We start from the raw sequence: 23,224 nt of genomic DNA on the forward strand, positions 1-23,224 counted from the left end.
AAGACTGGGCAAGCGGAAGTTTATTTATTGTAGAAAAAGATTGCTCTTGCGTAGGCTTTACTATGATGAAGATGATGATGAAATATGGTTGAGACAGTGGGCAGCTGTACATGCTGATGCCCCATCATCTTCTGAGTCAAAATGAAATGGGATCCACATACACTAGGAGGCACACAAGCCTTGAAGCCATATATATATATATATATCTCAACAATGCGCCAAAGGCCATTCAAATATTAGGCTACTATTTAAGGATGCCCCCTCTTTAAGCAACCACAGGACTCTTGGACACCCTTCACCAATCACACTAACAACAAGGACCTTCTGGTGAATTCGGGTTACATCATATTCAACCAATCACATTACGCAGCGCTTATTTTAATAAAAATGCAACTTTTGTCCTTAGCTTTGTTTTTGGGACAGAAGCATCAGAATGGGTTATAAAAGTTATTTTTCATTTAACTTTGTGCTTTGATATGACTGAAATCGACACCGAAATAATAATGAATGTAGCAAACATGTATACACTGTTAAAATAAGCTTGGCAAGGTCTGTAGTTTTGTGGACACAAGAAAACATTTTAAATTGTATCATTTGTGAACGTAGTTCGGCGTCGCTTGAAATGAACGGAACTTTTTAGGGGCGTTGACAACCGACAAAGAAGTAAAAGCTAAGTTAGCTTAATCTTTATGAAATTCTGTGTATGTCTCATTGATAAAATAACGGGCTAAATTCTTCATTTACATTATTTTATACCAGCGTGTAACGCCCCTCCGAGAGCCACACCCAGTCTGTTCCTCCCTGGCAAAGTTGACTCATGAACTGTAAGAGGACACCGGTCTGGACAAGAAAACTGTGTCTACAAATAAGCGCTAGCTAAAGAGAGACACATGAAAACATAGCTGACGTAGTTTTTAAAAAACTATCTAAAAACTTACGTAGCAGCGGGAGAAAAGCAGGGAGAGCCAACATGAAGTTTTGTTTGAGGGTTGTTTTACTTCTTTTTCTGGTGACTGGAACTTTAACAGACGGCGGTAAGCGAGTTATTTTAATTATTATCACAACGCAAAGTATAAGTTGTGTAATGACTACATTATGGCCGCGCTATGTATTTTAGTGCGCGTGCCTCTTAAGAGGACGCACAGGAGGCTTGTGGCTAATTTAAGACAAAGTATTGGATGTTTTGCTAGCAGCTCGCGGGGCTATTACCAAACCAAAGTCAGTGTATCAGAGCACAGTAATAGACGCTATGGTTATTACGTAGTAGTTAGCAAATGGTGCTGAGTCCGGGTGTGGACACTGTGTCCCTCAGCTTCTCACTGGGTTAACAGCCTCGGCTTAAAAAGGGAAAGATGTGTCGGCATAAGAATAATGACGTATGAATAACCCCAGTTTAAATTCTGAGATCTGGATCAGGTTTTATTCAGCAATAAGACTGTGTGGTTCATAGAGTCTGATGATACAGAGCCATCAGTTTGCAAGTGTACAGAAATAATGAGGTCCCATAATGTACAAGAAACCCATAAATACTTTGGAAAAAATACAGATTACATAACCACTGGTAGCACTGGAATATTTCCCAGAACTAGAAACAAGTTGTGTGTGTGTGTGTGGGTGTTACTGGAAAATAAATGATTTTTTAATTTATTTTATAATTGATTGAGAGTTTGGGTTGACTGAATGGGATAGTAGCTTGTCTGACTGATCAATTTTTTGGTTTATTTATGTCAGAAAATACTGCAAAATGTGAAGTATATTTCAAATCTACAGCTGCACCTCCAGATTCCTTCGCCCGAAAGTGTCCAAATTGTGTTTTGTTACTCATTTTCTTTGCTGGGAGGCTTTTATTGTGAAGCTTCTTTTTTTCTTTATGTAACAGCCTCCCGGGCAAAAAGTGCTGGCATGTTCTTTTCTGTGTCGAAATGACTCCCCAGCTTCGGCACTGACTCATACTTCAAAGTCAGCGCTGCCGTGGCGACCAGCAAACACACCGTTTCGCTCACTACGACACCCGTACACGGAGCACATGTGTTTCCTCTTTGCGTGACTGTAGAGTCAGAGGTAGTTAATGACAAAGAGATAAACACTGATGCTGGTTAATAGTAGATTTCCACTCAAGTATGACATTTAAGGTTTTATTTCTTCTTAGCTGAGGGAGATACTTAAGGGAGGTTTACTTAGTTAAGGAAAAAAAGTTGAGGCATTTACAGCAGTGAAAGACATTTTACAGAAAGACATGAAACACCTCGACTGTACCCGACCGGAAAGATCACACGGCATAAAAACTGTAATCATTTAGGGTTTCTCCTACTTTTCCTGGGATGTTCACGTTCTTCATTCATCTCCGCAAACTCAGACATGTTGCAGTTAAGATAGAGTCAGAGGTACCTTTAGTTTTCCCCCTTACTTTTGTGCAACAGTTTAATGACTTTAAAATGAAAAATCTTAACTTAAGGTGTTTTGTGCATCTCTAGTACTGATTGTAACACTGTCCCTTGTGTTTTCTTCACACAGGATTTGATCTGTCTGATGCTCTTGACTCAGGTGAGTGACTCTCTGTAGTGGGATGTTTTACAATCAAATCTGGCACCATGTTTTTTAAAGGTCCCATATTGTATAAAGGTGTATGATATTTGATTATAAAGCAGGTCGAGGTTCTATATGAATACTGTGCCCGTTATAGTGTTTCACTTGAAATGTGCTATATTTCTATTGGATCGCTCAGAAAACAGTCAGCCAATTAGAAGAGAGGCTTAGAGCCTTGTTGCTTGAGCTCCAGAGAGAATCAATCAGTCAAACTTCATTTATATGGCAGTTTTCATACAGGTTAGTGCAGATGACCGACGAGCTAAACAGACAAAGGACGAATCAAATAAGAAAGATGACAATGAGATACAATGAAATAGATGTAAAAAGCTACAATAACATTAACAAAAAACATAAGAAAATTAATTATAAAATTAAAAACACAGGAGAAATGCAAAATATGGGACCTTTAAAGCCCGAGCCTGGCTGAGTCTGCTGTACTGCTGCAGATCTCTGGTCTGTGTGTTGATACAGTTAATAACCAAGCAACTGTCAGCTCTGATCATGCGCTGCAGCCTAATTATCACCAAACTTTTTTGTAAACTTAAAACCCGAAGCTCTCACACGCACAATCTATTTATCTATTTATAGTCTATTTATTACACGCTACAAAGTGAAGTATTGATGTTTATTATGAAGGGAATTCACTCAATGCACACTGTAAAGTTAACTCTGTTAGAGGGGAGAAGCTAGCAAAAGCAGATGAATGTTAAGTCTGAAGGGGAGGGTGGAAATGTTGACCTGCCCAGACAGTAACACCGGCCGTTTCCTTTTCTTCCTTTACAAGCGACCTCGGCCCCCAAGGAGCCCCCGAAGGCCCCGGAGAAGCCTAAATCTGATGGTTTGTACTTCACCTGTTCATTGTAAAAAGGTTCAGGGACACAGTAGAGTCAGAAAGGGTTGTGGGTTTAACTAAATTGCCGGTTCTTACTCTATAGAAGGATTACTCTAACACCTACTCACTGTCTCTGAGGGACGCTATCTGCTCGCTAAAGCTCAGAGCAGCTGCCAGGATGTGGTTAGCCTCACTTAGCATAGACACCGGAACGCTAAACCAGTGTTGTGCCATGCGGGCAGAGCGAGGCAGACGGCGCTTTACCAGTTAATGCTAAAAATAGACGTCCGTCGGAACGATAGGGAAGTGGAAGCAATGTCTCGCCTTACATCTGATCTCAGAACAGTCATTGCCTCATAGAGGATCTTTACTTCTGTAAAAGTCATCATACGCCACTGCATCAAACACCAGGAGGAGGAAGTGATGCCATCTATGAAAAGCCACAACTGTTGGTTTGCTATGATGAAACACGCTGATCCTGCACCAACCAAAGAGGGAGATTATGCAGCTTGTGCTTGTCTGGCTGCTGTTCGGCCAGATTTTCTCACCTTTTCTGTAGATGGGATGAATCCTAGTGTATTCACCATTACCCCAAAATGTCCACTAATACACAGAAACAACCACAGCTGGTGTGTGAGCCGACTAAGAGCCTGCTGTGAGCTAAAAGCAAGTGTAATGTTTACCATGTTCATTGTCTTAGTTTAGCCCGTAGCATGCTAACAATAGCGAGTTAGAAGTAAAGACAGTGTCTAGCTGAGGATGACAGTACGTTTACATTGTATAGCCAAAGCTAATCGTATAATATGATGTGGACTGGACTAGTTACCAGGCGACAGCTCAGGGTCATATTTTCTTATTTTCTACAATTTCTTATTTGATTTCATCAATTCCTGTCTCCAGTGGTGGAAAGAAACTCCCTGACTGAAGCTACTAATCGCTAGCTGAAGTTAGCATGCTAACCAGCTAGCTCGTGGCTTTAACTCACCTTCCTGATTCCTATGATTTTGTCATAAGTCATCAGACGGGTTTGAAACTGGTTTTCCCCATGTTATCAAAACCACTGATTTGGCAGTGAAAACAAAGGACACTGCATAAACTCATCCAGTTGATGTATTGTACCTAATACTAAACATAAGAAAATACCTGCAGTACGGTTTTAGTAATCTCAGGTTAAACACAGTTTGCATAAAACGGTTTGTTTGGAATAATCCAATACTTTTCCCATCATTTCCCTCCAGATGGGTCGGACCTTCTACATGCATTTGGAAGTAGAATACACTTAAATACACTGTTTTTCACTTCTGCACAACAGTTGGAAAAGTGAGACACCCACATAAGATTAACCCTACGGCTTAGTGTTCATTCTTTTTTCTGTATCATATGGCTGTTTCAAACCTGAACGATAGATATAAAGATGTTTTCTCGTCCTTGACTGCGTGAATATTTTTTTCCCTAAGATTTGACACCGGCTGAGAAACCCAAGAAAGATTCTGGAGATTCTGGTGGGTTGGTTTTCTGTTGTTTCCCCACAGTCTAGTGTTTTCTAGCTATGTGATGGTTTTGAGATGTCGTTTCTGTGATGTCGGTGAAGTAGTCCATTAATTAATTAAAGGTTTGTGTGCTTATGTGTTACAGGTGGATTTGGGTTTGACCTCGGGGACGCTCTGGGTCCAGGTAAAGCTGTCAGAGACCGAAGCAGATGGTGGAAAGTCTCTGTGATTTGAAAATCTTTCAAAATAGAATCTGAAAAGACAAAGATCATTTCTCGTCCTTGACTGCATAAATCATTTTTCCATCAGATGTGCCAGCGACTAAGAAACCCAAGAAGCCAAGTTCTGGAGATTCTGGTAGGTTGTGTTTTCCCACAGACCTCTAGTGTTTTCTAGCTACGCAATAGTTTTAGAGATGTTGTTTCTCTGATGTGGGTGAAGCATTAGCGTTTAAAGTTTGTATGCGTATGTATGCGTTACAGGTGGCTTTTGAATAAGAGATGTCGTTTCTGTGATGTCGGTGAAGCAGTCCATTAATGTTTATGGTTTGTGTGCTTATGTGTTACAGGTGGCTTTGGATTTAACCTGGATGATGCTCTGGGTCCAGGTAAAGCTGTCAGAGTGTCAGGCCTGGACTAGAATGAGGACTCAGATGCAGAGTGTCAATAAGGCAGTCTTTATTTAAATACCCCTACCTCGAGAGGGAGTGACAAATAAAACCAACTATGAAAAATGATGCTATTCGGGAAAGAATCTAATAAACAAAACCCACTCCAACTGGAGGGACAAAACTGCTGAAACAAAAAAGGAATAAACCAACAGAAAATCACTCCACGAGGAGGCTACAAAAACTGCTATGAACTTGACAAACAGAAAACTCTACTCTATGAAATTACAAACAAAAAATCACTCACATGGAGGTAAAGACGAAGTATAAGGCAAAGACAAGGCGAGGCGCGGACTGTGACAGTAGGCCGGGGTGCACGACTGGAACGAGACACTCTGGCACAGGACAAAGGGAGACGCAGACTATAAGACACATGAGGGCAAATGGGGAACAGGTGGACACAATCAGGAATCAGGGAAGACACTCAGACAGGCGACGCATGACAAGTGCTCGCAAGTGACCTGAAACGAGAGGAGAGTTACTTTTCAAAATAAAACGGGAAATGACAAGACATGGAGACAGGACAAAACCCCAACTTAACCTCACCGTGTGACACAGAGACTGAAGCTTTTTATTATTTAAAAGAATACTTCATTTTTTTAACTATGTCAGTTGACTGTTTGCTGCATGATTGTCCAGTTATTGCTTAGCAACTCTAACTAAACATGTCCAGGTTTAGATTTCTCCACATGGTGAAGTGGAATAACGACAATCGTAATAAACTTTGTTCACATAGAACAGCTGAAAACAAAGTTACAAAGCTCTTTAAAAAAACAAGATGTCATCAGATAAGATAAGATGAGATAAGATAAGATAAGGTAAAGTAAGCTAAGCTATGTTAAGGTAAGCTGAGCTAAGCTAAGGTAAGGTAAGATAAAGTAAGGTAAGCTAAGGTAAGGTAAAGTAATCTAAGCTAAGCTAAGCTAAGCTAAGGTAAGCTAAGCTAAGCTAAGGTAAGCTAAGATAAAGTAAGATAAAATAGTCCCAGTACTCAGTACTTACTAATGGATTAAACTGTGTTTGCAAGCAGTTTGTCCCTGTTGTCTCTCTGTTGATTTCTGGGTTTGTCCTCGTTGGTTCACGTGCACGCTCATGTCTGGTTGGTCGAAAAGCTGTTCGTGTGTGGTTGTCCTCGATCTGTTCATGTTGCCTGTTCCTGTCTCCTGTTTTGAGTTCACGCGTTTCCCTGTGCTTTCGCCAGTGTTGTCTGTAAGCTTCTTGTTTAATGAACCTTTCTGCATCGTCTCCCATCTGTACCCGCAGACCCCAACCCCAAACCTGACAAACCTGCTGTCGACCCACCAAAGAACGGTGAAGGTAAGTCGGAGGAAGTTCTGCGACTTCTTATTTTAAAGAAACAACGCTGGACATACATTTATACATTGTGTTGTTGATGTCTCACAGGCGGCGGGACGTTCGATGACTCCGATTTGATAGCTGTTGGAGATGGGGACTACAAGCCTGACGGGGGCCGCTCAGGAGGAGGTAGGTAGTCTGTGCTGCCGTAAACATCGCTCATTTCGATTTGTGGCGTTTACTTGTCGTGCCAGCTGCCTGATCGAATGTCACTTAAACACATCAGGATAAATACACACTTTCTGGTTTGTTACAGCACCCTTCATTACAAATTTACATCCCTGTGCACTGCTGGTTTGATGATAAGGTTCAAATAAGGCGCTGTATTAAAATAAAATAAAAGTACAGTTTATTCACTGTTTCTCTGACAATAGCTATTTGTGTTTGTGCTTTCGTTTAGCTGGTATGGCAAAGAAGTCCAATTTGTTTTAAAGAACTGTAATCCTCTACTTTTATACCGAAAACCAGATGTATTTTCTTCAGTTTCCCCTGAACTGTGCAGAAGTTTAGTGCTTGTATTTTCATAGGTTGTCATGGTTTACATAGAAAAAAAGAGGCCTATTGTTCATCCACTGAGGCACAGATGCTGTCTCTCTCTATACTGTTGTTTAGTCAGAGCATGGAAGGAATTTGCTGTTCTACCAAAGAGAGAAAAAGAGAATAAAAAAACAAAAAACACAGGATTGCCATTCTAATTAGAACCACATGGTGGATTCTGCACGATCATATACAGCAGCTACAGTAACCTGTTATTAACTGCAGCTCACTGCATACCGAAGGTCTGCGCTAGAATTTACTCATGGAGAATAAAGCAACAGTACTGCTGATCTGTTGTGTCTATTTCTGTTGATGTTAATCAAATGCACCGTCTCAGACTCTGCTGTTGGGTGACCAGAAAAAGTGTCTAACTTGACTTTTTTCCTTCTCTTGAATCCAGGCGGTGCTATTGACCCTGGAAATGATCATAACGGTACGTTTTTATTGTTATTCTTACTTAGCCTTGGCTTACTGGAGCATCTGATCACAACAAAGCAGCTGTGGACGCATCAGTCGTCAACATGCAAAACAGTTCTAGTTTAGTTCTTCATTTCTCTATGCGATGTTTTGTAACAACTGAAATCAAAACATCAGCAGCAGCAGTAATATTTCTCACAGCAACATCATCAGGTTTGATTTATAATTTGTCCAATAAAATACCTGCAGAATTCCCCATCAACATCAACCTAGCAATATGGTAATGGTTACCATGGTAAATATTAGACCATGTCCATTGTGAGCAAGGTAGCATGTGAGCATAAACATCGAGTTAAAAGCAGGAAAATTTCCTGGCCAGGACTCAAATGGGAGGAAGTATGGTCACATGCTAAGTGACTTTATTCCAAGCGTCAATTTCCTGGGCTGAAAAAAACTGCAGTTCCTCTAACGACCACTAGAGTCTGACTCCAACAGTGAGTCAATCCCCATAGACTCCCATGTTAAAATGTCCAACTTTACATCAGAAATGAGCATGTTATGCATAAATTGAGGGCGTGGGCGCTTTGAGTGACAGGTGGGTGAGCGTATGCAATAGTCTCGGCTCCGCCTCTTTGCCCATTTTTGAATTAGATGGTGATGGCAGCTCACTCTGAGCTTCAAAACCGCTCTTCAGAAACGAATGTGTGATGTCACAGACGTCCATCTTTATTTACAGTCTACGGGTCTAACAATAACAGGTTATTGCTTGTATTATTATGTAGGTTTTGGTGCGTCATATATGTTTTATAGTTTGAAAGAATGTGTGTAGACTGATGTGTGTTCCTGTGTTCCTCACAGGTGGTGCCGATCAGCCTCAAGGTAAATCCAATCTCTGCTGTTGTTCTGGATCTACTTCCTGTCTTGTGTGTCTGCTCTGTCAGTGTCACTCTAGGCATCGTTATCGTTTCCTGTAAAGTCGATTTGCTCGTTCTTGGGTATTTCCTGTTGAGGAAGCTGTGCTCACTGCTTCTGTTTGTCACTGAGCAGTTGCGTTGGTGTTTCATTTACTCCACGTGCTGCCGTCAGACTATTTGCATCATCTTGACGCTGAATTTTCAGCTTGTTTGATCAGATGCGTTTAGTTTAATTTCACCTGACAAACATCTGGCGTCTGTGAGGATTAATTGTCAGTTGGCTTGAGTGAACTTCTTCACATCGTTACCCCTGGTCTGGTTTCTCCGGCTAAAACCCTGCTTCGATTGTGTGTCGTTGCAGATCCAGACCTTCTGTGGGGCCAAATCCTGAAGATGCTAAATGCTAACATGCCAGAGGAATTCTATATGTGGATGTCCAACTTAAAGCAAATCTTAACACCTCTGCTAGAGAGGGCCATGGAACTGCTGCAGGCCATGCCATGAGCCATCAGTCCATTAATGTTCTGATTGGCTGTCGGGTCTGAGGTCGCACTCAATTAGCGGTTTACAAAATGTTTCAAAGTTCTTCGAAAACTGGGTGCTTAAGCTCATCATATTACGGGAAGTGGACATAATAACAGAAGCACTCACACCGACAAATGTGGTAATGTGGTAACAACCTGACCCAACGACTGACTGACTGAGTCATTGGCTGTTGCTCTTTCAAGTTGAATGGCGCAAACAGTTGCTATCAGGGGGCGGAACATGTGACTGCGATTGTCGCCCACATTCCCTTCATCTCTTTTGTATAGTGACGTGTTTCTGTTATTTTGTCCATCCCCTTTCTTCATCCCCAGAGACCATGCTAAATCAGCTAGTAGGTATTAGCAGCGCACAAGTTGCTGTCAAAGTTTACATAGAAACAAGAGAATGTAACAGTCTCTGCGGCCTTTGACCTCTGGTTTACTCTCAACACACAACACGGCATTGACTTTCTCCTGTGAGACTTAACAGACACCCTGTATCTGGGTGTGTACATACTTTACTTTGCCTCACCCTCTCCACCCTGCTCTCCTCTTTATGGTTTGCCATGACTCATTCGTGTGTTGTTGTTATGCGATATTTATGTTGCAGTGGAGCGTGAACACCTGTTACCTGATGTGCAGGGTACTTTCCTTTTCATTCTTGTTTATGTCGGTTGTTTAGATGCTGGTATTTAAATAAGCTCATGTGCAGGAAATGGCTCACAGTGACTATCCTGTCACTGTGAGCCATTTCCTGCACATAATAACCAGGATCTGTTAAGTTAAAATTTCATGTATTGGTCCGTGAGCTGCACAGAAAATAACAAAATGTTTACATCTGTAGAAACAAAGTGTTCGCGAGTGTCATTACTCCATGTCCGGACACGCCCTGGATCCTTTACACATTCTTTACATACCATTTGTTCTAATCATGTAGAATCATTCATTTTCTTTGGTTAAACTTCGCTTTTAGATTTTTGATCAGATGATGTTTTTCCCTCTGGTATTTTGTAGCTCGTGAATAGTTCTTTGTTTACTCTGGTAACTGGTAGTGTATTTATTTCTGATGTCTTCTTTGTAGTTGTAACTTTTCTTATTGTTGCCTCGAGTCTTTCATGGGATTTGTGACATTGCTGCAATGACAGCAAGTTTTGAGATAATGAATAAAACAAACAGCAACCGTGTCACTTAGAAGTCAAACAGAACAATGATTCAAACTAAGTAAGTTTTGCTTCATTCGAATAAAAGGTCATGAAAAAAAATCTAGCCCCTGGTTGCAACCGTCCCCAGTCTCCTCTAGCATGTGCGGCTAAAACAGACGCCTACAGTAACAAACAGGATTGGGAGTAGAATACTGCCCCTTCAGGTGTCCTGCACGTGTGTGGGAAAGAAGAACGCTGTCCACATGCTCAGCATTTACTAGCAGTAAGTCATTCTATAGGCTATACGGGTTTTCTTTTGTCTTTCAACGTGCAGGCAACGCCCTGTTTGAATACACTGCGCCATCACAAGACACACTATGACTCACGATTCACTGTTTGATCGTTATTATCATCCCTGCAGCTGGAGTGTGCGTTATCGGTGTGAGTGTGTGTGCGTGTGCGCGTGTGTGTGTGCGCGCTCCACCCTGGAGACTGGGTGTTGCTGTTTTTTACTTTTCAGTTTGTCCTTGCTGTGTGTTCTGGACACTTTATCCCAATGCAAGTTAATCCTGGCTGGTTATTAAAAGTGATTGGCTGCCACCTTGTGGATAACTGAGGTTACGACAATTCAGTTTGGAAACCAGGGCCGAAATTGATTAAACATTATTATATAATAATATTTTACTCAGATTCTGACCCAGGATGACCATATTTCAACATGTAGTTCAGAGGACATAATAGATATTTGTTATATATATTCTGTAATACTCAGGTGTGTGTATGTGTGTGTTTGTTCTGCAGAGGCGGGGTCTGGACAGATCGCAGGAATTGCCAGCGCCATAGGAGTCGCTCTGCTGGGAGCGGCGTCCAGTTACTTTGCTTACCAGAAGAAAAAGCTGTGCTTCAAGCTGCAGGGAGGTTGGTCTGGTTCTTCTTCACCCTTTGCCTACAGTATCACAAATAACAGGAAGCACAATAGTGTTTATCAGAGCGGATGTCACTGATGAGAGCGTCTGTGTTCAGGTGCAGATCCGGAGAGCGGTAAAGGTCAGCATGGTACTCACTCCGATCCTCAAGGTGAGTTTCTGCTTCTGTTTCTCCTTGTGAGAGATTCCCAGAGTGTTGAGTCCCCTACACCACAATGGTGTAAAGTACAGAACTAGAGAAAGAGCAGACATCAAAATAATCCATATATCCACAGGGGAGTAACAAAAATTTGCGTGCAGCCTGACCCCCGGTGGTGAACTTCGGGTAGTTGCTTTAGAATCCACTCAGCCTCTTTGCATTCATTGTCTTCTTCTTTCCGCTTCCAGTCCTCAGCAACCTCCTCAGGACGAACTAGACGCAATAGACGAGAGGCGTCGTCACGGCAACACAACTTCATTCAACTTTCAGTCATCTCTGGTCCAGACAAAGAGACTCTCTCCGGGTCTTTCAGCTGCATGATTATAAAACACAACATTTAAAAACACTGTATCCTGAGAAAATGCAGTTAGTTTTTTTTTTTTTTATCATTTTCTTTCTCTGTTCACTTTTAACTAAATCTTTATCCTGGCGATGGTTTCAACAAATTTCATCTTTGTGTTTTTGTGCTTTGGCTGTGTGTGATGACTGTACACAGCAATACAGAGTTCTGGTTTCCTGACTCTTACACACTTATGTGTGTGCAGTACAGTGTGTGTGTGTGTGTAGTTTAACATAGTTGCTACATGGCTAAGGTGTTTGTTACAGATGTTTTCTTTTTTTCAGTGCGGCAGACCTCGAACAAACCTTTAATTGTATTTGTGTCTGTTTAGCTCAGAATTGATGTAGAATATTTTCTTTTGTTCCTTACATTTTAAAGGGTTGGTTCACCTAAATTACAAAAAAAAAAAATGCGGATAGTTCTATTTGTATTTGTCCAAGTTTTGAGGTGGATGCAGAAGTACCGGCAACTGTTACCTTCCACTTTCCAGTTGCTTCCACATTGTTTTTTTTTTGTCCTCAAAGCACCTTAACTCGTCCTAAAGATCTTTCACATTCACTCAGGAAGAGATTTTTGACAGAAAGGCAAAACGTGATTGTTCTTCAAATGATGTTCACGCTGTGGAAATGATCAAGATAACCTGTAAACATGGAGGAAGTGTTGAATTTGCATCAACAACAAAGGTTACATTTCAAATAAATTCCAATTAAAGGTCCCATATGTGTTTTATTTAGAGCTGCTTTATAATCAAACAACACACGGACATCTTCCTTTATACTATATGGGACCTTTAATTAATAGTTTAAGAAATGGAAGTGATCATATCTACAGCATAAACACCAACATGTCTGAAGCCGTGTCACATCTCACTCAGAAGTAGGAGCTTTTCGATCTAAAATGCTGTGTGTGTGAAGAGATGAACGTTTTGCGACACAAATTAAACTTACTACATGTAAACAACCAGTAAATCTACACAAAGTTAATATCGCATATGTAAATGTAACATACAGGACACGTATCGGCTTTTTTGCTTCTCGTTATTTTGGGGTTTCCCAGTGCACTGCCAAGTCAATCTTTGTCTGATATGTGAAAACTTTTACGTTTCTCAAAGCCGCACTAATCGATATCTTTATACTAACAACGGATTCATTGATCGCTTTGAGTGACAAACGCACAGTTTTACAGCCCAATATTATTAAAGATAGATCAACAATTAGCACGTAAAGCATCATAAAAGCAGAACTGTTGCATCAGCTGTTGTTATGATGCTAAAATATTAAAATGTGCTGCCTCCTCGTGAGCTGTAAATACTTGAGAATGATGTGTATAGATGTGCGCTGATGTTTTGCTTCAGGCTTTGATGCTGCAGTTTTTACTTTAAGGTTTTCAACATCAACAATCGTAATCTCATTTTGAAGTGTATTATGGGATTTTTTATTTTCTATTTTTGATTCAAACATTACAAGCATACTTTTACGAGTGGTTTTAAAGCGTGCGTACATGTTTTCAATAAAAGCGCTGTTGTACAGTTTATGAATGTTTTGTTATGTCATCAAACCCAGACAGCAAAATGAAACTTCTGGCTCAACATAGGCCCGAGTCTGGCCCGTATACTTCCACATCTGGGCAGATTCCGGCTCTTATTCTCCAGTATTGTGTGTGCCAGAATTGGCCCAGATGTGGAAGTAGCATTTGACAGTCATGCTGTATATGGACCAGGTTCGGGCCATGGAACCAGGTGTAACTGGGACAGAACATTAATATAATAGGCCAGATTTATATTGCCAAATTGAGCATGGATATTGATTTTTGAATTGTGGGACCAGTTTTTATAGCAAAATAGTATCAACACAGTGTCTACTTATTAGCTTTTGGCCTATTAGCTCAGAGTTTTTGGTTATATACATGTATACACATATATACATATACATATATTTTATAACCAATTAAATAATCATGACATCCAAAAGGCGGCTTCATATTTAACAGCTACTTAGTTAACTAGATAACAATAAAAAAACTGCTGGTTTGGTCAAACATGTTATGTGCACTCAAAATGTACATGACCTAGTGGTTCCCAACTAGTGGGCTGGGGCCCTCTGGTGGGGCCGCAAAGGTATTGCAAGTTGGCTCACAAGCAATTTGCATAACAGTACAATTTTGGTGAAAAGATGTAATTGTATGTAATTATAAGAATAAAGAATAAAATATGAATAATATTTTTTAATGTTTTAAAATAAAATTATCTTTAAATTGATCATTATCAATAAAAACAACAACTTTCTGTTTTTTTCGCTTCCTTTACCTTTGAGTCCTAAAAGTTCTTTGAACTTACAACAGCTCACATGTCAACACATCCATCTCCATGGCAACTCTGCAAAGGCCAATCACTGATAAAGACCATGCAAAAGCTCTGAAAAAAGTTGGGGTTTTTTCACGAGTGTAAAGCAGCATCTCACTGTAATGAGATGTGAGTGTGGTAGAATGTATGTTGATTTCCCGCAGCACTGACATGTGGAAAGTGAAAGTGAACACACTGTGAAGCTCAACTCTGTTGCACAACAAGACAAAGCCAACCTTCTACTAGTTGAACGACCAGTTGAACAAACAGATAAGCCGACACACACACACACACACACACACACACACACACACTTCCCTCGGCTGTTAAAAACAGACTTCAAATGACTTCATGTGCAAGCTTCACGCACTAATTCATCTCCTCAGTATTTAGGTTCCAGCAGCAGCTGGTGCAAAGATGCGACTTGTCATCTGGACCTGTGATTGACTGCACCTACGAGACCGTATGAGAGGAGCTGAGCTGTGGATCAGTGAAGCAACTGGATTTACACAAGGTCAAACATGTCAGGTAGGTGACTTTATTTCCTATGAATGATCCAGATTTGAACGCACAGATCTGTTGGTCGACGTTCATTAAGTTTAACAAATACAAATCACGCTTCTATAACCTGAACCCTGGGAGCTGAGCTGTAATTCTCTCTGTGAGTTTTTAAATGATGAAAACACTGTAGTGACCCAGTGTGACTCCTCCACACTGTAACACAACACGCAGCCACAGACAAAAGGTTACATACCTCTGCACCTGACTGCCGGCCAGGAAACTGACGCTTGTTTCCCCCCTATATTAACAACATAATGGAAATAAATACAAATGATTAATCAGATTAATGTGGATTTATATATAGCTACATTTATAAGCAACTAAAAAGCTGATCACGGATTGATAAGATGAACTGACGACAGTGAAACGAAGCAAAATCTTACAGGAATAACCAACTTGTCTGAATATAAGAAATCAAAGCACTATTCATTATTATTATTATTATTATTATTTCACTCGAAAAGTGTCAGACACACACAAGATGTGGACCCACATAGCGGACCCAGATGAGGGTCAGGTTCAGAGTTTGTATCAGTCTAAAACATTAACAGGGAAACATTAAAGACAAGGAACCACGAACTAGTTGCTATGTGTAAATCATACACATAGCAAAGCCTCAGTCTAATCCTGTCATCTGATCACTCTACAGCTGGTGAGGCCTTCGTCACCCTGGCAACCACAGACTCCTACTGCATGGGTGCCACAGTGGTGGCCAGGAGTTTACGGCGGCATGGGACAACTCGCGGCATCGTCGTCATGGTCACGCCAAACGTCTCACAGCAGTCAAGGTGAGTGTGGGATATGGACACGCACTGTCCTATGGGGGTTCAGTCACTGCTAACCAGCCCATTGATAACTGCTAAGCTGCTGAGCTAACTGCAGCTGGCTTCTCGTTCTGCTCTGTAGCTTGGGTAAAAGACGAAGCTTTCAACTCACTTCAACTCAAGGTTAAAGGCCCGACTCACAAATCTCTACATCTTGTTTCCGCTCTGATTTTATCCTGAATTTCCTGAAAGGAAGTTGTGATTCGTATCTTTGATGCTACTCTTTGCCCACAATGCTGTTTTCTGTTTACTGTGTCACAACCAATCACACTTTTTGCCTGGTTCATTTGAACTTCAGTCGTTGCTAACCAGCTAGCCATAGCTAGTCCCACTACCTCTTGTTCCCTGGTAACAGTGGCTACCATACCAACAGTTCCCTAGCCATACTGTATGTACCCTTATCCAACAGGCTTGCCCTTGAGAGCGTGTTCGATGAGGTCATCATGGTAGATGTGATGGACAGTGAGGACCGCCTCCATCTGGCTCTGCTGGGACGTCCCGAGCTCGGCATTACTTTCACCAAGATCCACTGCTGGACCCTGACACAGTACAGCAAGTGTGTCTTTCTAGATGCTGATACACTTGTGAGTCCACTTAACATACAATAATATACAGTATGTTGACTGCATTATTGTGATTGTATATAGCATAAAGGTAGATGTACGTATTTGATAATAAAGCAGGTCTAGGTTCTATATTAATACTGTGAAAGTATGAAAGCGCTCAGTCCACAGAGAAATGCACACAGCCTGTATTCAGAAACTGAGCCTTAAAACCAGCCGTTAGGAGTGTTTCTATTAGATCATTCCAAAAACAGTCAGCCAATCAGAGGACAGGCTCAGAGCCTCCTCTCTTCTGATTGGCTCACCGACCGGTTGTTACTAGAGCTCCAGAGAGGAGCCTGAGAGAGGAGATGTAAAACAACACTGAGACGGTTTTTGGTTCTTAAAACCACAAATATATCTTCTTATGGATCAACACTTCAAATAAAACATAAAATAAATAATGAATAAAATAAAATATGTGACCTTAAATGAAGCCATTAATACTTTGATAAAGGTGCCAGAAATGTTTGTGGTATTAAAAGTATCACTACCACTCTAATAGGAGAATAAATGCCTGAGAGGTTTCATGCTTCTAACAACCAAAAGTAACAATTATATACATAAGCCTTAAACCTTAAAGATGGATGAATCTTTCATTTATTCCTTTTTATTGTGTTGTACACATTTCAATCCACAGCTTTGATCACTCTTCGGAGGATTAATCCCTCGAAACAAACACAGAGAGCTCAGTGTAAACAGAGTGGTCCTGTGCCTCAGCAGACATTGCACAAAGCACTGTAAAAGCATGTGAACTGACTCATTGGTCAAACTAAAGGTTACTACCAGAGTCAACAATTAAAGTTCATTCTCCATTCACGCTCTGAAGTGTTGGCCAACATGTCAGCGTCGGTCAACAAAGTCAAACATGTTCTGATTGAAATCAATACGAATACTCATGTTGGAGGACATGTCTTGGAGGATGTTGTTTAGTCAGTGCAAACATGTCAGCTGAAACAGGCATGTTTGAAGACCAAGCTCAGTAAACACAGAAGTACATGTACATTATGACACTGTATTTTAGAATTAATTTTAACTACTCTTAACTGTCCTTTAAATGAACTGAACACATTTCTCAGTATTAACATGAGACAAAATGCAAAAAATGGCTGAACATTTCTCTCCATTCATCTTTCTTTTCCCCGCCACTCACTCACAGAGAAAATACACGGAGTGACGGTAAATGTAAATAAAACACCGTAATATAAAACTTTTTTTTTTCTTTTTAAACACAACAATGCATGAATTTACTGCCTCGTTTATCCGTATTACCATTAGCAGATGCACATTTCAACATTTCAACACCATTTATTACGGTGGCCGGGAGGTGCAAAACAAGATTACAACACGTGAAACACTTTTACAAAGCTTGAGACAAATTTACATTTTGGAAAACATTTTTACATATCATAAAACAAAATGACATTACCATAACACGTTTAAAAGTCCCGAAAACAAATTAACAAGACACAAAACACTTTTACAAACAGCAAAACAAACATCACTCGATCGCTGTCCATCTTGGCGGCTCACCATGAACTCTACCGACAACAACAGCTCGTATTGGCCGCTCCCCGTTATCACTTCCTGTTCAACCCCGGAGTTGGTACATTCCCTTTCCGGTTGATGCTTGATATTTGTAAATTTGTTTCGGGACTTGTACATTTGTTTTGCCGCTTGTAAATTTGTTTTGCTGTTTGTAAAAGTGTTTTGTGTTTCGTTCATTTGTTTTGCTCGAGCATCCTATACACACACACTCAGGGTACAAGGCAGAATACACGGCTCTCATCAGTCCAGGTTCCGCTTTTAAAGAGACAGGGACATGGGAGTTCAGTAATGTGTAACCTCACCAAAAATAATTTAGCGAAATACATGTGGCTAATGGCATGAGCTAGCGCCACGGATGCTAATAAACACAACTCACGTTCTCCTCCGCTTCCGTCACAAACACACGGTCCGCTATTCAACCCACGGCAAAAAAAAAAAAGGAGTTTCGCTCTCAGCACCGATGATAAAAGTCACACAGACGTTGGAATATCTAGCTCTCTTACTCAACAACAGTAATATCTATTAATTTATTGATCTAATCAATTAACAGGTGAACTGGACTACTAATACGGGCCTAGTAACCTGGGTTACACTGCAATAATTTATGGCATTTGTGATGTTCTCTAAGGCAATGGCACCTCAAATAGTTTCCTAATGGTCTTTTTTTCAGCACAAAACTAGATTACATTTAGCTAGACTGTATTGGGGTGGAAAACATTGGAAGCCAAAATCCATCTGCAGGGGAGTAAATATGTTTTATGTTTCATGAGCTGACCCATTGAAAGAGTGACCTGTCTGATGGCAGTTTCAATCTAAAAGTATCTATAACAGCCTTCACAATGCTTTTACTCTGCTCGACTGTTTCCCCTCAGGTTCTGTGTAACGTGGATGAGCTGTTCGAGAGAGACGAGCTATCGGCGGCTCCCGATCCCGGCTGGCCCGACTGCTTCAACTCGGGCGTCTTTGTCCTCAGACCGTCCCTCCACACCCACACCGGGCTCATGGATCACGCCCTGCAGCATGGCAGCTTCGATGGTAACGCACGACTACATGTTCAGACTGACAAGCAGGGAATGCTGTGCGCTCTGAATACATACGCTCATACCAAATGAAAAGCAGAGGCAAGGAAATATGTTTCGTTTATAGTTCTGATCTCATAACTCGGCCCAGACACTGCATATTGGCAGTATGTATCACAGGGCAGATTGGAGGCTACAGTGATTCGCCTTTGGAAAGTGAGGAGATGGGCCAGAGCCAGCTGGTTAACACGCTTCCATCTCTGGAGACAACTCTTAGTCAGTAAAGGAATGAAGTTTTACGCTGCAGTTATCATGCAAACCAACTAGCCCTGGCCTGTCTCATCACATTCCAATAGCAAGTCACTGTAGCCTCTAATCTGACTTGAGGATGTAGTGCTGCTCAGAGGACGTATTATAACCTTTTTTCTTGTAAATGCAACAACAGTTTTTCTATCCCATATGTCCCTTGCTGTGTCTGTTGCTCTCAGGAGGGGATCAGGGCCTGTTGAACTCCTTCTTCAGTGGCTGGCCGGTGGAAGACATCAGTAAACACTTGCCGTTTGTGTACAACCTCAGCGCCAGCTCCATCTACAGCTACCTCCCTGCTTTCCAGCAGTGAGTGTGTCCGCACCACCTGTAACTGACTGATGCTAGTCTGATATATTTTCATGGAAACCAAATTATATTGGTACAGATCGGAGCAGAAAACACAAAACCGAAAGAAAAATCTGATTGGTTTTTGTACCTGCAGGTTTGGCCATAATGCAAAGATTGTCCATTTCCTGGGACCAGTGAAACCCTGGAGTTCCAGCAGCCAGAGGGATGATGGCAGCTCGCACGCCACGGAGCAGTTTGCGACTCTGTGGTGGAAGGAATACCTCAGTCACACAACACCGTCTACACCCGGGAAACAGCCCAGTCAAGACTGGAAGAAACCGCAGCAGGTACCAAGACCTATGTGATGTTAGAACTCCATGAGAAGCAAGTGAACCCCAAGAAAAAAAAAATCACTTGCCTTTTTAAAAAGAAAAAAAAATTTTTTTTCTGGAAGAATAAATTATTAAATAAATTTTCACATTGTGAAAATTTTAATTTTTTGGTGGAAATTTTTTGTTTGTGAAACATTATTTTTTTACATTTTTTTTTGTTGTTGAAATAATTGTGTTGCTTCTCCAAGCTCATAGATTCCTCCTGAACAGGTGAATATTTCTAAACATATATAAATATATAGTTCCTAAAATAACTGGTCACTGTAGTTTCTAACAGATGTCAGGACTCAAACAGGACAACAGTGCATTTGCTGGGGATTATTTTCAGTGGCAGATGAATCCACAGTCTATGCTGTAATGAGCATTTGGGCATGTTTATAGGATTTATATGATTTTAAGTGTAATCTTCAGCGGTGTCACTTGCTATACAGAGTAGGAAGTCGGCCATGTTTGGCAGACGCCCTGCAGGTTTTGCCGCCAAACCCTCCATCAGCACACTTCACTGATGGCTTCCCCCCTCTGAAGCTGAAGGTTCGCTAATCAGTTACATAAGCTGCTGTGGAGAGTTTGGCTTGAGCGTAAACATGCAGACTGGAAGCCAAACGCGACACATGGCTGCCCGGTCCTTGGTCTTGGTTGTGGTCCCAGCACTCAACATCCCTCCCTTGTTTCGCAGATCCAAGAACCCGAAGCCAAGACGCCGTTTAAAGAAAACCTGGACAGCTCCGAGTCACTGCTCGCACATTTTTCACCCCCGACTGAACTGTCTGAATCAAAGATGGTAAACTGACACACCACATTATTGATCTGTTTACTCTCCTGTTGTGTCACTGTTGGATATGAGAGTTTTTTTGGTTGTAGTATCTTTATGAATGTGTGTTTTTGTATGATAACTCCTCACTCCAAAGTCATAATTCTGAAAGCTGCTGTTTTGTTGAAGCCTTCTCTCTGAAGTTGGAACCATCAAATATTTGTCACTTATGCTCGAAGATTGACTTAAACGATTAATCAGTTACGAATTCCAGTAGAAACATCCAATGTGACACACAGGGGCTGTGAGCCAATCTGCTGCTTAAGTTTGCTGAGTATTTTTTCTCTGATAACTTAAAATCCAGATGGCCGATGACTAAAATCCTTGATCGGGTTAAAATATATAGTTAATGGTAGATGTCTGTGTGTTTTTTGATTATAAAGCAGGTCTAGGTTTAATATTAATACTGTGAAAGTATCAAAGCGCTCAGTCCACACATCCTGTTTTCAGAAGCTGAGCCGTATAACAAGCCGTCAGGACTTCCTGAACATTGTGATGTCATAACAAAGCAGTCATCGCTCTTAGCCATTCAACCTTGCAGGATTTGTTTTCTCTGATTGATTACCTGAATTCTGCTGTATTTTTTATTGGATAACTCAGAAAACAGTCAACCAATCAGAAGAGGATTGGGTCTGGGTGGGTGGGGCTGAGGGCGGTGACTGCTTTGTTGTGATATCACAAAGTTCAGGAAGTCCTGACGGCTGGTTTTAAGGCTCAGTTTCTGAATACAGGCTGTGCGCATTTCTCTGTGGACTGAGGCTCTGATACTTTCGCAGCGTTAATATAGAACCTAGACCTGCTTTATAAACAATCAGCTCATGGACATCCTCCTTTGTACTATATGGGACCTTTAAAGCATGTAAGCTAGTAGCACCAAATAAAAGCATGAACCTGTAAATGAGCATAATATGCCCCCTTTAATTTAAAGTCACATATTTACTGCGAAGCTTAGTAAGTAGTCATTAGAAATAATTGCTAATCAATCTATTAATTTGCCTAATGAATGACCTTATCAGCATAGCTGCCGGTGTTTATAATATATCATGGTGATTATTATGGCGGGTTATTAGGCAGCTCGAGTGCCTCTTGTTAGTTCCAGCAGATGAGACTGTTAATTTATGAGTGTTTCTGCTTGACTGCGCTTGACTCCAGCAGAAAAGACGAACACAGGGACACGGAGCCCATTATCTGCCACAGGCCTCCGAGCCTTTTCATTGCATTTCTGCCATTTGTTTCATTTCGTTTCAGCTTGACGCATTGTGTTTATACAAGCTTGTAAGATTAGCCTGAATAGACACACGCCCAACAGCCATGACCGTGCATCAACAGTGTTATCGCAGCCAGACTGGAGCTTTTAAACATCACTCTGATGCTACGATGTCACTCCTGTAGTTACGATGAGTAACATGACTTTTTTTTTTATCTGTAGTCTTTCCACACAGATGATGCAGAATTTGAGGAAGAGAGATCACATGACAAGACAGAGATCCAGGGCTCAGCTTTGGGTGCAGTGGGGTTGGAGGGCAGCCATGGACCTGCAGACTCTTGGACACGTCCTGTACGTAAACCTGACATCTTCCCATGTTGCATAAAGTGAGATATCCATTTCCACTGATTTTAAAGCAGGTCTGGGTTCTTTATTAATACTGTGAACGTATCTAAGTGCAGCCCATATTAAGAAACTGAGCAGGACTTCCTGTAGTTTGTGATGTCCCCACAAAACAGTCACCGCCCAAGTATAAAATATGGCACCTTTAATTAAATCATCCAGGAGATACAAGCTTGTTTTTTAATTTTAATGAAATTTTGTGTATTCACACGAGTCGTCAGATAGATTCCCTGATAGCACAGACGCTGTGATCATTTCTGCTGACTCTAACACTCCTCTGTAGCCCCAACCCCAAAGTTGTACCACAGTGTGCTTTAAAAACATGTTCGGAGCATATTTAGGCATTTGGAGGTAAATTAAAACAGGTTTACTATAAATGTAATTGCCTTATACTTAACCATCTATTAAGCATTAGTAATTAATGCTTTATTAACCATTAATAAAACCTTTATAAATGACATCTTATCAGAAGATTCTCCCTGTTCAGGGTTGAAAGGATGATGAGGGATGAGTTGCAATCGATCAGACATGGCTTAGTTGAAAGTGTTCAGCTGACGCACATGAAAGAAAAACGAAAATCTACAAATTCTGAACTGCTTATTCTGTTTGTGCAAAAAGATGAGAGCCCGAACCTCAAATTCAGCCCCTGAAAAGATAGTCTGATGTTCCCTGTGATAAATTCTCTTTGAAGACTGGTTTGTTATTCTCCCTCTTCGCCGGGGCAGAGGGCCGCAGACGGAGAGAGCGAGCAGCTGGAGCATCGCAGGCTGTGGGAGGCTGGACGGGCCGACTACCTGGGTAGAGACGCCTTCGGAAACATCCAGAGGAAGCTGGACCGCTTCCTGGACTAGAAGACCGCATATAAGAAACACCCCTGTGCACCACTCCGGACTATCTTCATGAGGACTGAACCCAACTGTGTGTGTGACTGCACCAAATTCCACTGATATTTTGTGCCACTGTCAATAAACTAGAATTCACTACTGA

General features: G+C 41.2%; 2 protein-coding genes across 3 annotated transcripts; both read left to right on the plus strand.

Annotated features, from left to right (window-relative positions):
- The first annotated feature begins 807 nt into the window (after nt 1-807).
- On the plus strand, nt 808-13,464 carry cd99 (CD99 molecule). Of its 2 annotated transcripts, XM_023426972.2 has the most exons (14): nt 814-1,034; nt 2,515-2,544; nt 3,374-3,427; nt 4,879-4,923; nt 5,057-5,095; nt 5,221-5,268; nt 5,480-5,518; nt 6,842-6,895; nt 6,983-7,063; nt 7,872-7,904; nt 8,747-8,767; nt 11,270-11,386; nt 11,492-11,545; nt 11,782-13,464. In XM_023426972.2, exons 1-14 carry the CDS (start codon nt 971-973, stop codon nt 11,808-11,810), a joined length of 708 nt encoding a protein of 235 aa, XP_023282740.1. In that variant the 5' UTR covers nt 814-970; the 3' UTR covers nt 11,811-13,464. The 2 variants fall into 2 exon arrangements, with proteins under 2 accessions (XP_023282741.1, XP_023282740.1); XM_023426973.2 differs by lacking the exons at nt 11,270-11,386; nt 11,492-11,545; nt 11,782-13,464 and adding an exon at nt 9,164-10,592 and having other exon boundaries at nt 808-1,034.
- Nucleotides 13,465-14,550: 1,086 nt separating this feature from the next.
- Nucleotides 14,551-23,224, plus strand: gyg2 (glycogenin 2). Its single transcript, XM_023426921.2, has 9 exons — nt 14,551-14,802; nt 15,485-15,623; nt 16,069-16,243; nt 18,682-18,844; nt 19,317-19,443; nt 19,580-19,772; nt 20,494-20,598; nt 22,058-22,186; nt 22,963-23,224. The coding sequence occupies exons 1-9, from the start codon at nt 14,796-14,798 to the stop codon at nt 23,086-23,088; spliced, it is 1,164 nt and encodes a 387-aa protein (XP_023282689.1). The 5' UTR covers nt 14,551-14,795; the 3' UTR covers nt 23,089-23,224.

This window comes from Seriola lalandi, unplaced genomic scaffold, assembly GCF_002814215.2.
Source record: "Seriola lalandi dorsalis isolate HSWRI2012SDOR001 ecotype SW California unplaced genomic scaffold, Sedor1 jcf7180002054850, whole genome shotgun sequence".
Lineage (NCBI taxonomy): Eukaryota > Metazoa > Chordata > Actinopteri > Carangiformes > Carangidae > Seriola > Seriola lalandi.